Here is a 16,746-nt window from a genome sequence, read left to right on the forward strand (position 1 = left end):
ATATGTTCTCACCACTGGGCCAATGCGATTCATTCTCTTACTTCATAATTTTCGTAACCCATTTATATTTTTTCTACAGTCGCGTAAGAGTTCATCCAACTTTTTTCCTCATTCAATGCATATTTATATATGAATTTCTGTCATATTAAATAACATTGAATTATATACATATTGTATCGTTTCTACAGCCTTTAGGTATTACAAAAATACGCGCCATCTTTTTTTTCCATCCATTTACTTGTGATTCGTCGTTAAAAGTAAGGGGACGATAAACCACCATTGGGAATTGTGGTAACTTGAGCACATAATCCATCTTATAATTTTCGAAAAATTTTAATGGAAAAATTTGTCTGAGAGAAAGAAATCCGGCCCACTGGGGATACTAGCATTATAAATGTGGTGTCCTCTTGATAGATTCTTGCTATGTATTGAATTATATTACGTGATTGAAATAATTCTATCGAAATTAAAAAATAAAAATCATTAATAATATAAAAACCAATACAAGATTATATAGGAGTTATTATTGCTTACAAGATAAAAACAGTACCTACTGAGTTTATTGGCGATTCTTTTCGGTAAATTATAATTCAAAAGTGCTTGTAAGAGCCAAATTCGTTGACGTTAAGTAAAAAAAATATTCAAAATTATTAATTACATTGAGTGATTGCTTAGGTGCTTAAATCATATCAAAGATAGTATCGAGAAATTTGAATCGGTTTCTCATGAACGAAGCTAAGAATTACAGCAAGTCTAGGCTAGAAACTGTCGGTTATTTTATAAAATATTTTATTGCACTATAAAATTGCGTAATTGGTAGACCTATTGCATTCTCTACCAGCCAAAGTCTAGACGAATACGAAAGGTCGTTGTGTGTAAAATGCAAGTAAATTAAAAAGTACATATAATACGAACAAATTATGATACACATACATATTAATTAAGACCATGTATTTTTCTGCCGAAATTCCAAATTTAAATCACTCTACATTCGTGTTGAATAAATAACTTTTTAATGTTGTTATTAGTAAAAAAAAAGTTTTTAACGAAAATTATGAAAATTTGAATCGGAAAGTTTCACAAAAACAAAGTATTTTAAACTCAGTTCTGTCAGTAGTATACACGTGGGAGAGCAACATTGTAACAGTTGAAAATTTAAAGAAACTTTTTCACGTCGAAAAACCATTTTGAATTTATTTTTAGTTTTATTGCGTTCCAAAATAATCTTGACTTTTATATTCTATATTAATTGGTTCATTAATTGTGACATATACTTTATTCAGGTAGGCTTTTACAAGCAATTGAGGACTGTATTAAAGGTAAGGTACCACCGGTTCAGAAAATACATTCTTAATGTATTAATTATGTGGACTTTGTTATCCATATATTTGAAGATATTACAAGCTTTAAAGCAATATTGCTTACCAAAAATAATAATCATTTTAAAACAATCCAATTGGAAATATTTCAAAATGGTCGTAAAATAAATAAAATCCTATGGAAATGCTCGTAATTTCCATGATTGGTCCAGAGTCCCTCGCTTATCTTTTTTTGTGTCATTTTTTTTTGTTCGTTGCGTCTTTATTCCACCCTCCAGAAAAGAGGGCAGCTTATTGCTCGACGTACTATTCTTGGTATTTTAATTTTTGTCTTTAATATACGTGTTTATTTTTTTCGACGAAAAATTTGACATAATATTTTAATTTAGTGAAGACTGAGAAACAGTGCACTATAAATTATTCTGGTACTTACTAGTAAATTTTTGTTGAAGCAAGTCGTCTGGCACTCATCACATATTGTACCGCCAAACAGCAATGTTGTGTTATGGTCTTAAGTGAGTCAGTGTAGCTACAGGCAAAATGGAAATACCAAATTAGTTAGTACCCAAGGTTAGTGGCGCATTGCTAATACAAAAAATGCACAATATTTTTTGACAGTTATGACCCTTTACCATCAGCTCGCCCATTTGCCAGACAACCTTTTTAAATGACATATTTTACGCTTAAAAATATATAAGACTTAAATTACAGGCGATATTTTCCACTAGGCAGTAAACCGATGATACTAAATAATATTTTAAAGTAAGGATGAGTGAACATGACATTATATTAATCGTCGTTCCGTTGAGACTATTATAGCATATAGGTAGTTAATCAGTCTGACGTAATGCGTTTCTGGTTCACCTTTGATGGCTAGTGGCGGTCAAATCGCGACGATAAATTATCTCGGAAATTAAAAATAATATCCCTATTTCAATAACATCAGTTTTATATAATTTGTACTAACACTAAGCAGTATGTTTCCGTATCCGATATGATACATTTATGACTCAATTCAATTATTTAATAATAGACACTTATACTTACAATGACGTATCCGCCATTACAGATTAGTCGCTTATTACAGAGTTACGAATAGCGAATAAAATTATTAATATAATATCCACGTAAATTATTTTCAATATATAATTTATATTTTGATTTATTTTTTGTTTTGGTAACTTAAGATCGAGTATCAAGATCTTCAAGTTGCAGTACAAGAGCCTGTTTACAGAAGGCGAGATGGAAAAAAGGTTGTTTCGCGTGATCGGTTTTTATTTGATTTCAGTCGTGTTTGCGTACAAATTAGCGACGCTACCTTAACGTTATTATCTATCTTTCCCTTGTCTGTCCTTTATTTAACATTATATCACACATTTACATCGGTAGAACTTTTATATTACTTTACCTTTAAATTTAACACAGTTTTTATTTCATGACAGACATTATTTTTAGCCATTATACAATATCCGTTTCTTCTGAATTCAAGCTCATTTCATGTTAACAATCGGAGATGAAAAACTAAACTCACCTAACGTATTCCATATAATATTCCATATATATACAAAATGTTAACACAACTATGATGATGAAAATGTATATTTGTATGATTACATATTATAAATACGATTATATATCAGAATTGCATTAACTTTATACTTACAAAGCGAAAAACATAAATTTAATGACACCTTTCAAAATTGTTAGTGTAATCGATAAATTTTGATACTATACTTATATAATTTCATATAAATATTTCTTTTGTTGTACTGATTTTAATATTAAAATAATTAAAAATGTAACGGTTCGTGTAATATTAAAAGTAAACCAAAAGTCATAACCCTTGCTTTTTTAGAAAAGTGCCGCTTTGCTCCCGAGTTATCTTTTAATTAACACTAAGTGTTATTCTTACGTGTAAAAATTTCGCTGGAAATCTTCAATAATGTTAAGTACTCGAAGAAAAGGTTTCTTTGCAAAATTTGAGTTTAATTAAAGTTTCTTATTCATTTTTTTTTATTTGTAAGCCTATGGATTTTAATTCAAGGTCTACTTGAATATTAAATGGTAATCGATCCCTATTAACATATGCCAGAAGTAAAAATTGTACTATAAATATATAGACATGGCAGAAGAAAAAGACTTAAACATTTAAAATAAAAAGTATACTTTCTCCTTTGTTTTTATTTAGACATCTTATTTATTTATAATTTTCACATAATAAAACCATAATGAAGCTTCATATAAGCAATGTATTGTGGATAAATTTACTGAAGGATCTTTATTACAAATAAGATTCCTTAAATGCATCACTTAACGTGATGATAATTATTATCTAAAATAGTATATTCCAATATATATTATAATCTTAGAAAGATTTTCATATAAAAAAACGGATGCAAATTCCCACTGATATACCTAAAGCTGCCCCCTTAAAACCTATCATCAGATATATAGAGATATAACGCACAATTAACATGAAGAATACTCTTCACTCGAACTGCAACCCCCCGAGCCGCAGATGTTGAGATTTCAAGACGAAATGAGTTTTGCCTAATTTATTTTTTGTCGCCTTCTTTCCCCGAGTAAATATTGACATGGCGAGCCGTTGGAGTATAATGGACGTGCCTTTTGAATTTGGAATCATAAACTAAATTATGTGTTTAAAAATAGAATGTAGTAAAAAATCAACGCTCGACAATCTCTCTCATAAAAATATATAAAACTAAATCCGAATAAAAAAGAAGATAATTATAAGTAACAATTTTACTCATCAGAAGCAAATATTAAACATTCCGTCTTTTTTATAATCATTGTGATTTTTTTGTGTTGCTTAAAAATCAAATTGTTTGGTACTTTTAATAAGCCTTAGTGACATTAAGTACTCGTAAGACTTATAAGAAATACTCAAAATTCATTCAGAATAGATATTTTTTTTACAATAATATGATAATGATGTCTTTACAGAATTATATCATTCTGACATTTGTTTGCGGCATTTAATTACAAAAATATTCATATAACATTGAAATCAGTACCATAAAAACAGTCGTATCCTTATAAATCGAATTTTGACAGAAGCAAGGACGTCTAAGACTTTTTGCGTAGGAACCGGACGTTCGGCTCGGTGATTAGGAAATTATATTGGGGGTGGAAGATTCTTCAATCTTTTTTCTCAAGGTGTCGGGGGCTCGATTGGTTATTAAATCGGACTTACGACTTCACCCTCTTTTTAATTGTCTATTTTTTTTTTTATTTTCTTCCAATTTTGCGCCTACTGACGATTGATGCCTACAATTTCGAATTTAGTTTTATATCAAACGAATTGATGAAGGCACCTTTATTACGTGATGTACATACGTAGATCTATCTTCTTAGGGTGAAATCTCTCTTCTCATAATCTCTACACTATGCGTACCTACTAATATAGTGACGAATTTAAAAGCAACGCATTTCTAAAGTTAGAGTGAGACGCTTCCGACGTACATTATTTTCTGTACTTACATATGTACAAAGCTGTATCAAATTAGTTTTCATTATAAGCAAGTATAGCTAGACAAGTAATTATTTAATATAAGAATATTAATGTATTAATATACTTTTTTATTTGTATAAAAAGAAGCAGGAAAACCTTATTAAAATTTTGAAAGTAAAGATCACCGAGTTTATAGAACACGTGAACACGTCTGTCTGATGGGTTGTGGGTTCAAATTAAAACGAATACATTTTCTATTATTATTTATGATGACAGTGATTATTTGCAAGAAAAAAATAAGGAATGACCTAAAATTCTGCCATAAATGCGTTCACGAACCGGCAGTGGAGCAGCGTGATAAAAAGGCTCTAAAAACGAGAAGTAACTTAGTTCATTACTAGATATAAACTACGATATCAAGACGGCCAGAACAGGGTTAATCATATCTACACATTTTACCATTCAACTTAAATAACGAAATCAAAAACAATAATAAAATCGTTCCTCGCAAACAATTGCAACAATGAATTCAAACTAAAACAAAATATCAAACGAACCGAGAACAAAAATTGAAACAATTTAATCAGCGTAAAAAAAAGACAAAAGAGTAATAAGAACAAACAGTTGGATTCTTACTTTTATTACGTTACAAGGAATATAATTAATTGCTGATATTAATTATATAGAGCTTTGTTTTTATTCTTTCTTCGGGTCCACGAGACCCCGACCCTTTGTGATGCCATATGCTCCATTTTAGGGTTGAGGTTATTTTTTTCGTTTTATTATAAAAAATATCGTCTCAGTATCAATTAGGATGTAGAAATGTTTGATTTACTTAATGAGGTTTAAACTTCAAACTACGTTTTAAAAGCAACATTTCCTTATATAACCTTTGAAAATTAGTTTATTTTATTTGTTTCATTTCATCACGTTTCATCACCATTTATTGTCGTTGTCTTAAATAAAAAAAAACCTACTGAAATTAGTTATTTCATTATTTTCTAGAATCTATTGTTAATCTAGATAGGAATTCTTTTTTAACTCTACGTACTGTAACGAATCGCACACACTTCTGCAAGACAAAGATGGCGGATTTTACATTACAATTAACACGGCATAATGGCACTAGAAACAATATCGCAACAGAAAAACAGGTTTCCTGCTTTTGAAATATATTCATGCACACAAGACCTTCTAGACATACATTTTTTAACCATTGTTTAAATATCCATCAAGATAAATCATTGTCGCTCAATGTATGAATATTTATATTTATGTGATTTAATAAATTGACATAAAAATATTTACACTTTTTTTATTGTGTTATTTTTACACGTGTCAATAAAAATGAGTTATACTGCCAAATCTCTAGTTTCTTTTTAATATTTTATAACAATACGTAGTATTCTACAGCTTGAAACTGTTTTTGTTTTTTTTTTTTTAAATAAATACTTGTAACAGATGGTTGCATTCGATCCGCTCAATAAAATCGTGTTTTAATGGAATAACCAAAAAACCGGAACTGACCCATCAATATCGGGGTAGTGATTTTTTACCGGATTTTGGAACATCTGAATGTAACAGGTGCGGTGCGTGAGATTTTTAACCTCTTCTTAAGAAAAAAGAGTAATCCGAATACTTAAGTACATGGGTTAAATTATAACACAAACTAACGTTCAATTTATGTTCCAAATTTAAAAATCGCGGAACTGTGGACAGATATTATAAAATAAATTGTTAACTGATGCGAACATGCAAACTGTTTTAAATATCTTTTGTTTTTTTTTTTACTAACTCCTAACTTGCTACTTAAGCGTCTCTCTTCTAAAGCCGTTTCTTTAATTAACAAAGAATGGGATTGCGTGTTGCTTTTACTTTTTTAATTTAATTACCGCTCTTGAAAAGACAATGGGAATAATGTGTTCAGCCATTACAAATTTGTTATGACATGCAAATTTTTTTTGTCGTTCATTCAAATTAAAAATTTAAGATAAAAGTTTTATAAATATATTTAATTAACATATAAAATATACTATTATTTAACAATTAATAATGAATAATAAAATGTTTCATTAGAACAAAAAAAACTGCCAGTCTGTAAAATTTACTTCAGAGAAGGTATTTATTACATATTACATTTTATACGTCAAAAATGTCAATTTTTAGAGCACTTATAGAGGTTACTACATGTATCGATTTTCACCGGTCGGATAAGTGCACTATTATGTTATTATAGGCATCAAAAGTTGCATCACTTGCGGACTAACGGTACACGCGCTGTGCAATACCGTCTTACCGGTTTTCAGACATGCACAGACATATTACGGTCATGTTTTCTATACAATAGGCGTCTATTTGATTTTATTTTAAATGGCAACTTTTACCTTTATCTATCTATATATGTAAATTTTTTTAGTTTTATTTAAAATAATTTATTATAACTAACAGAAGATTTAATGAATCCGTCTTAAATAGAAAATAATACGGTTCGATTTATAAATTATTTTTAAAACATAAATGTTTGTGTTATTATATATTTCCATAATTATTGTAATGTACATAGTTCATATACATATAAGTATATATCTATATTGTAGTTTTCATTGCGTGCGGCCTTTTTGACCTTTACAGCGAGGAAGGGTTAAGTTGTTTATCGTGTACACCGGGATTTAACCGATCGCCTGGACACACCTTAATTAAAACCGTGATTTGTATCAAATAACTAGTATTACTAAATTATTGAAGCAATAAAAGGAAATTATCGTCTGAAGCTGGATTTAAATGGAAAAGAGAAATCTTAAATAGAAATAAATTATTATAACTTTTTAAAATAAGAACAAAATTATAAACTAAAAGAAGATTTTCTTTATCGTTCGAAATTTAACCTTCGCCCTAACAACTTAAAAAAAAAACAACTAAGTTTTTTCACTTAATTTAAACTCAAAAGATACTCGAGATAATTGCTCTTCGCTTCCCCGATGCCAGATAAAATCGAATCCATTTCTTAAAGGCATTTTCAACATTTTCCCTATTTTTTGGCATTCTTCGTGGGACCATTGTGAGTAAAGAATCGGTGATTAAAATTCAATTTTAGAACAATCGAACGGGATAAGACGCGGTGCATTCTAATTGGATGAATAATTATGGTGGCAATTATTTTTGGGATCAATTCGAATTTTAAAGCCCTTGACATTGACATAAACGGTTTATTATTATTATTTTGTAAATGTTTTGATTGGAAACATTTCAAATATCTTATATTACAACATAGTATTATTTATAGATTAGTTTTTTTTTCTGAACATCAACGTCTATAATTTAAAATAAAATTGCTATTATTTTTCCGTCACACATCAATCAAATTATAACGTCCACACGGTCAAAGCGTACAAAAAGTTAACCCGTCGCGCGTCCGCAAACAGAAATTCGGACACAATGGGCCGAAGATACCCCCTTGTACCTGTGAAATAATAGCTTCGCACAATATTAGCATAATAATAGCGTTAAACTATTATTTTCGGCATATTGGCTAACAAATGCCCTGGACAGCTGCAGGCCATTTTTTTTCTGAGGTCATTGTCCACCGGAATTCGTTCGATGCGATCAAAGGTCACCCTTTTTGGAACTTGAACGAAACAATAGATATATAAACCCTTTTTTTTTAAATAAAATATGCAACATTGAATTGATATTAATTGTGATTTATTTTTGTATATATTTTTAATTATTAACACACGGAAATAAGTCATCTCATTCAAGTATAGTGTACAGGACGTATTGGAAAATTAAATAAAAATGTGTTCGTTCGTTTGTATATTTATTTATATGGTATTCTATATATTTTCGAAATTACCAATTTCAAATAAACTATAATTATTATTTTTTACTTCGTAATTACAATTGAATTCAAATGTAATAATAACATAAGTCGTCACACCGGACCCTTTCCAAAACAACAGGTAATCAAAGGGTTAAGAATAATAGTTTCTGACGAGACAAAAAATATCAAGGGTTGAATGGAAGATTTATAGAAATATTGCATTACGGTTTTTTGTTCTCTAACGGTCAAAATGTTATTTCAAATTCAACTACACAATAATCATTTCATTGAAACTACCTCTCGTCAATTACAGTAATACTTATTAATCTATGTGTGTTAAGCTATGTGCTTATTGGTCAGGCGTTCGACGTACAACTTCAGTTAAAAGATATATCGATTAAGATAAAAATATACTTAATTACAAATAAACTCAATTAAAATTAAAAGATACCAAAATCTCGGACAATATGAGAGTTGTTTTTACCTCTAAGACAGACAGACACACGACGATTCATAATTTAGAGGCACACATATTGTGTGTGACTTTAACTGTATGAGACACTGTCCTGTTTCTTTTAAGTAAATGTTTCCACATTGACAGGTATGACACGTTTGGTATTTTCTTACGATTTTTGGGACGAACTTATAACTGTACCCACATTTAGATTTAAAGTTGTTGGACTCTGAAATATTTTGAACAAGACTAATACGTTCCACAAGTTCGTCATATGACAAAATGTTATCTAGCAACTTTAATAAGCCTGAATAGATAAATATAAGATATTCAAAAATACTCTAAATATATTTTTACATTATTGCATACGATCTGTTTTGACACGAGAACTTTATCAAAATCCGTCCAGTTATTTTCACTCTTAAACATTATATTCAAATTTTTCAGCATAGCGAGTTATTCAACTGTTTGTTTGTTCTAATGTTATACTAAAGTCTTACTAAAATCATAAATATATATGAATAACTTTGGATAGATGAATGTTTCTTACAATCACGTCAGAACTATGAATTTGGCACAAATATAGCTTATACATTGAAATGGCATATATATTACTTTTTATTGCAATACATTATTTATTGCAATAAAACAACGCCCCTAATATAAGTAGTCTTATATAAACTCGGATCTATCATGACGTATGTTGAAATATACTAATTAAAATAAAATATTCTTTTGTAATGCACAGTGTTTACTGGTATTAAATTAATTCATATTTATACATCACGTTGCGAAGATCTTGATGAATCTTACATCATACCTACTATATGTAACGAAGCTATACGGTGTCTGTGCGTTTAGTTTATGTTTTTGAGCGTCTCTTAACATATCACACTCAACATATATATTATTTTTAAATCTAATATATAAATTATATCATGATAATATGTATATTTCATATCAAAACGAACCTATTATTTTTCATATATTAAAGGTCCGTACACCATTGAACTATTTAGAAATTAGTAAAGCTTAGCATAATAGATTCATACCTTGGTTCAAACAATAAATTTAAAAAAAAGTAATAATGGCAACCCTTAAAATAAATTGCAAAGAACATCTCTACAATAATATATCTCCAAGACTGGCTATGAAGACTTCATTCAAAGGAAACGATTCTAGTCGAGTTTAATTTTTAAATCGTTGTAAGATGCAAAAGTCTTTTTCTGAACAAAACTACGTCCCGGACCATGAATAAAAATAATCGTTGGAAGAGTGACGCTGGCAGACTCTATTCTGGCCTGTTCACACGATTATGTAGGGTTGACGCTTTAAATAATTAAAAAAAAATTGTAATATTATTTTTCTAGCAAATGACAAAGGTATTGCAACGTTCAGCCTCGTTTTCTGTTAACCTTTTTTCAAATTCGAAATTATATAGTATTTCGTGTTTAAATATTATAAATAACCGTTTCAATTTTATTAAAGCGAAGTTTGATTGTCCTTTAAGAAAACAGTTAACAGTTTTTAGTTCATTCAAGTAATTTACAATGGTGTTTACAATTGATATAAATATAATAACAATGACGATATGAAATGCTTATTATTTACATTTAACGCACAGTTACGTACTTGTGTACTTCATATCGATGGTCTTATCTTAAAAATACTAATTGTCAAACTTAAAAAAACAATTATATAGGTACATATATGTACATACTATATTCATATAGGCGATAATCACCTACCGATTCGGAATATTAACTCACAAGTTAATATACATCAATTAATAAAATGATTATTAGTAATGATTAAAATGTTGCATGTTATTTTATCTTATATATAAATAATATATTTATATTAATCATATAAGATTGTTGTAAGTTTAACATGAAACAAATCTGTAATGAAAAAATGCAAGAAAACCACTATTATATTTATACAGCACCAAGATAACACTAATTAGTTAAGTCGTTAGCGGCAGCCCTAACGTAAACTGAGACGCTTTCCTCCAACTTAAGGAAAACTCGCCAACTATAGTTTTGTTCTTTTTCCATTTTTCTCTGCAAAGCGGTTATTTTTTTTTTATTCCGTTCTCTCTCCGCCCGGTTGAATCTTTTTACTTCTCTCGAAACGTGTACCCTTTTCAGGAGTTGGCCGGCTATCTTTCTTAAGTTGACTGTTCAGAACATCAGCGGTATGCAGTGGAAATTGGTTTTATTTTATTTTGTAATTAGATTACAAATTAATTCTATTTTCAAATGATTTATTTAGTATCCATTTCTGAATGATATACGATTATATTCTTTTTTCAAAAATAATTCATTCTTAGATATTGGCTTTCAATTAAGTAATTCGTTGATTATATGTTTTTAATAGTATTTAATTATTTCATAACGTTGGTGCTCTATAATAAATCTTGATGAAATTTGTAAAATATGTTAATAATGTTCGTAATTTTCGCCTGTTGTTAGAAATCTAAGGAATTACGATTCAAAATTGTTTTGCTCATGTTAAATGCAACACAAGACCCGATTAGTTTCTCACTAGACATTAAATGATAAATATCTTTATAATGTTGAATATTTAAAAACATTTTTTTATAATATTATCAATGTAAGGTAACCGGATTCTCTATGGATTTCCATGTTCTTTGAAAACTCCTTAAGTTTTTATTTGACCACTGAAGCATTCGCAAGATAGCGCCGCGGTGAAAATTAAAAAAAGTACCGAGAAAAAAAACCAAGGTATCCAGTCGGGATAAAACTTTACACCGTGGGAAGGGGCCAGTCGTCTGAACTTTTATTGCTCTTACATAACTTAGCAATTCTTTCAACAATATTCGAAATTTTATATCAACACAAAATGGCGTTTTATTATTAAACAAAATGGCGGCGTTATGCATACACGAGCCGATAGCGCATTTGCCCGCCCGACGCAGGTGGAATACTATTATATTTTTTTCATGCCCACTGGCCACCCCAAAATAGTTGGGGGAGAGGATAGTTGGGGTGGTGCGTGACCCCCCCGCCCTCCGCCCACCGGGGGCTAGGTGGTGAGTGGGGGCGCACTTACCGTGTGTGCACGCAAATTCATGCCCAATAATTTAAATTTCCGATAGGTACCCGTGATTAATACAAAATTAATGTTATGTATTTCGCTTCGCCGATGCATTATGTAAGTAGAAATATTTTATCGGGGCTCGATTTATTTGAGGATTAATGGAAAATGTTTTATTGCTTGCCGATTAATGTTTCGTGCTTATATTATATCTTTTGCGCGAGATTTTATATTGAATTCATCGTATGAAAATCATATAATAGATATATCTATTTTATATTGTGCGGGTTTTTAATCATCCGACAACTTTTATAAGAATTTATCGACTCTGTAATTTAGTCGGCTTATATCAACGGACGGTCAGATTGTCGTGGATTTCCTATGTTAGGCTATTCTCTTTGTATGTTCAACGCTTCAATCAATAACTACGCGTCATTGCAACGAGGTATAACTAAGAAATAACAAGTTAAGATAATAATCTGTCCGTCCAAAACTAACTGAAATATTGGATGAGAAAACATGCAAGAATTATTCGTATACAAGTCAAAATGGCGCGTAAGATTGCGTTCCAAATTCAAAAATAAATTCGCTACACACACGCGCCGTCGGCATCGGTGTGTTTTAAAATCGACACGGAATGTTCTGCGTTTGAAATTTAAAATGTTTTTTTTTTGTCTAAAAAAAAATTAAGAAAAAATAACAATTTATTTTTTTAGTATTCTCATAAAAGTGAGAATAACATTATATGCTTAACGTTAAAAATGTAATTTAACCGTTATGTTTGAAAATAATGAATTAAATATTTTATAAAAATGAAATGATTACTAAAAATCGTCTATTGTAGTCTGTAATTCTAAATATTATTCACTACCTTTAAATTAAAATTAATTTCATGCAACTGTAAACATAAAGACCTTTGCTACATAAATACATAAGTACCAAATTAAAAAAAAAACTTACGTTTTCTAAGTACAAGATTCATGCTAAGAATGTCAGTCCTACGCGCAGTCAAGAGGTAATGCTTGTATTGCAGGCAAGTACTTTTGTATGTAAATTGAATGCGTAGGCTTAGGGCCGCCTAGTCTCTGAGAGCCTAGATTTCGATATCTACACGATTGTTGCTTGAAAGTAATTACCATTTTGTCTATTTATTTTCTATGTTAAATTTTATCACCAATTAGAGAGAAATTATAAATTATTTTCAAAGATTTTGTCTTATAAGGAACTATTTGTTTATTAATTGCGTAATTTATATTGTGTTCAATTATTATACTTTTTGATTACCATAGATAGTTGGTACTGTAATATAAATTAACTTCAACTAACACTAAAGGTTTTTAAATAATAAATAGCAATGCAAAATCATGTAGAAATATTTAAAAGTAACGAGGAATACTAAATAATTCATTAGACTACGATACTAAAAAAAAAAAAAACAAAATAAATACTTATTATAAAAAATAATTCAACAAAGTGAATTTAACAAAATTACTACCAATAAATATTACAATCTAACAAGATACCATCCTTTACGAACATCGTTCAAACTGTGCTAAGGCGAACGCCTTTCCCTTTGCATTTATTCATAGAGAAATAACAAAAATATACCTATACAATACCAGCTAGTATTACACGACCCCCCTCACCTCCCACCACCTTCACACTTCACACCAATAAAAGGCATTCGTATAAGAAATGAGAGGTCAAGTTAACGTGGTCGCGTTCACGCGTAGGCAGTATAGTTGAAAAACGGCCGGCTAGCTACAATAGTATAGGGAACAGCGAACCCGGAAGATTTAGCTTTAGACAAGATTTAATCTGTACAACGGCTAGTTTTTAGATAATCTGTGCGACCAATGCCGCCATGTTTGATCCTTATTATGTTTTTTATATCTGTAAAAAAATGAATTAAAGGGAACATTTTTTTTTAATTGAGTTTCAGAACGTAGGCAAAAATTTTATTCACGATGCCCAAAAATAAGTTTTTTTTTAATTTTCCGTACTTATAAAAAAAATATGATAATATACATAAAAATATTAATATTGCGCTGCATATGGATACATTTAATGTCATAATGATTTTAATTCATTTGGTTTACATTTAGTTTCGACACGACTACCTTTAAAATCCCAAGAGCTAATAAAGTAAACTAATATTTTCCGAAATATAATCTATTGATCTAATAAACTAGCCTTGTAAAATTTACTATCAATAAAAGTACCGTCGCTATACTTAAAATATAAACATTCACTTTGTACTAAAAGCGCCGACAAATATACGTTTTACGTTGAAAATAAATTCTATGTAATTTACGGTTATGTAATAAAAATGACAACTAAAAAGGTTGTATAACAAAAAAACAATTTTTAATTCGACGTAAAATTATACTTGAAACGATAATAATTACACTGAATATAGTCATATTTTAAAATACTCCTTAATTGTATAGGTTAAGCAATAGCTCAAGTAATAATCAAATATATGAATATTTAAAATTACATTATAACAATATTCAATACCGAAAGCTAATCTATTTGACAAATAACAATAAAGACACCATACATATTCATATTCAATATGCAAGTTTTCAAACTATATAAATCGTTCCGTTAGTACAAACAAGATTTATAGCTACATCTATGTCATATTCGTATATCGTACCGTGGCATCTAGGAAATAATTCTACAATATCTTTCTTAAATGCATGTGTGCACGCGCATTCTTCTCAGACATGCAAAAATACACACACATAGACATAGCTCCGCAGAAAAGATCCTTGTAACTACGTTGTTAGTTTGTGTGCGTGCGTGCAATGACCTATGCATTTGCTTGGAGTACGGCTAAAAGTATGCGCTGGTTTTATTATGGTCTTATTTTAAAAATGAGCGCGGTCATCTTGGGTTAGGTCGCGGGTGGACGCGGGTTTTAGGTTATTCGGTGAGTGACCGGCTCGGATAACCGAATTCAAAGGCCGTTACACAATTTATTGATTTTAATTTGGAATATTAAAATTGAATTTAGAACACATTTAAATTTGTACTTATAAGCCAATTTGCTATAAATTTCCTTGCTCTAGCGGTTCATATACTTATGATAAAATTTCTATAACCCCACTTTTTCTTATAATTGATGTACTGTCTGTTTGATTAAATGTATTGTTACTAGATATACATTAGCGACTGTATATAAGTTGGAGAGAAAGTTGCTATATTTGGTTATGAACTAACCAATAAATTAAAATATTTATGACATTAGATGTCAAACACAACCAAGATCGTTAATGTTTAAGGAAGTACATATTTCAAAACACATCACAATCGCAAAACATTTTGAAAATCGATAATCATATTGAATGTGCAATTCAATTGAAGGAAGGGATCCCAATTTTATGATTGAAACAAAAAAAAAAACAATCTGAAATTCGTTTATGCCTAAAAGATAATAATTACTTAACATTTAAATCATACTTAATAAATATATTAAAACAAAAATAAATAAATTAACATAATCACTGCAACTTAGACATAGGCTATAAAACGTCCTAGTAGGAAATAGCCTGTTTAAAAACCTAGGCAAACTAGGTGCTTAAAACACCATTAGTCAAGTATCATTCGCCATAAAATAACCATCAGAGGGCTGGAGATGAACGAGTTATTCAAAGATTATTTAATATCCCTTTTTTTCTGATCAAAGTGGAACTAGTTAGATTTAAACAGGTATTTTTAAATAATTATCAGTTTAAAGTTTACTTGTGACTGGTTACACGCGGTGAATTAGATACTTGGAAGTTATAATATTGACCCAATTATATCGGGAATACTTATGTATCGTATAATATAAAACTTCAGTAACTTTTATAGGTGTAATTTAAGAATTTATAGATAAAGTAATTATTTCTCTAATAACATATGCAATGTTGATAAGATTTTAATAAATACTACGGCAAAAATAAGATACTTAATTTAATTATGATGTCTGAAAATAAAATCAGAGTTATAGGTGGTAACGCCATCTAGTGCACAAACTCAAAACTAAAATTTATAGCGTGCGAATTAACTATAATAATTATTGTCTTTTCAGGTGAAAGACCTTATAAATGCCACCTCCCAGATTGTGGGAGGGCCTTCATACAGCTGTCCAATCTGCAGCAGCATCTGAGGAATCATGATGCTCAGGTGGAAAGGGCCAAGAACAGACCCTTCCATTGTAATATTTGCGGAAAGGGATTTGCAACTGAGAGCAGTCTAAGAACACATACTGCCAAGGTCAGTATTGATGTGAGTTGTTTTCGTGAAGAATTCTACTAACATTCACATTAGCATACGATTAAGATTCAATTTCAATCGAATCAAAATTATTTACTTAAGATCTTTTCAATATAATCTTTGAAGAACGTAACTTATTTTAGATCCCCTATTTCTGACGAAGATGAAAAATTTACTACGAAAACTTTATTCAACTGTTTGGCAAATTTATTACAAATTATAATATGATCTTATTAGATAAATACTTGATACAAAATATCGAATTTGGTTGTTATAATCGATATATTAAGATGCACCAACTATTTTAAATGTTTTCATAAATATTTCGGTTGTGTTTTTATTTTATAAATGAAGT

General features: G+C 29.6%; 1 protein-coding gene across 8 annotated transcripts in view; it reads left to right on the top strand.

Annotated features, from left to right (window-relative positions):
* The window catches only part of LOC113393856 (zinc finger protein 408), a 121,406-nt gene that overhangs the window by 96,706 nt on the left and 7,954 nt on the right, over positions 1-16,746 (top strand). For all 8 annotated transcript variants that reach the window (XM_064219101.1, XM_026630949.2, XM_026630952.2 and 5 more), the window contains exon 7: positions 16,207-16,391. In XM_064219101.1, coding sequence (XP_064075171.1) covers positions 16,207-16,391 — 185 coding nt within the window. The remainder of the gene's footprint in view (positions 1-16,206; positions 16,392-16,746) is intronic.

The sequence above is a fragment of the Vanessa tameamea genome, chromosome 26 (genome assembly GCF_037043105.1).
Source record: "Vanessa tameamea isolate UH-Manoa-2023 chromosome 26, ilVanTame1 primary haplotype, whole genome shotgun sequence".
NCBI lineage: Eukaryota > Metazoa > Arthropoda > Insecta > Lepidoptera > Nymphalidae > Vanessa > Vanessa tameamea.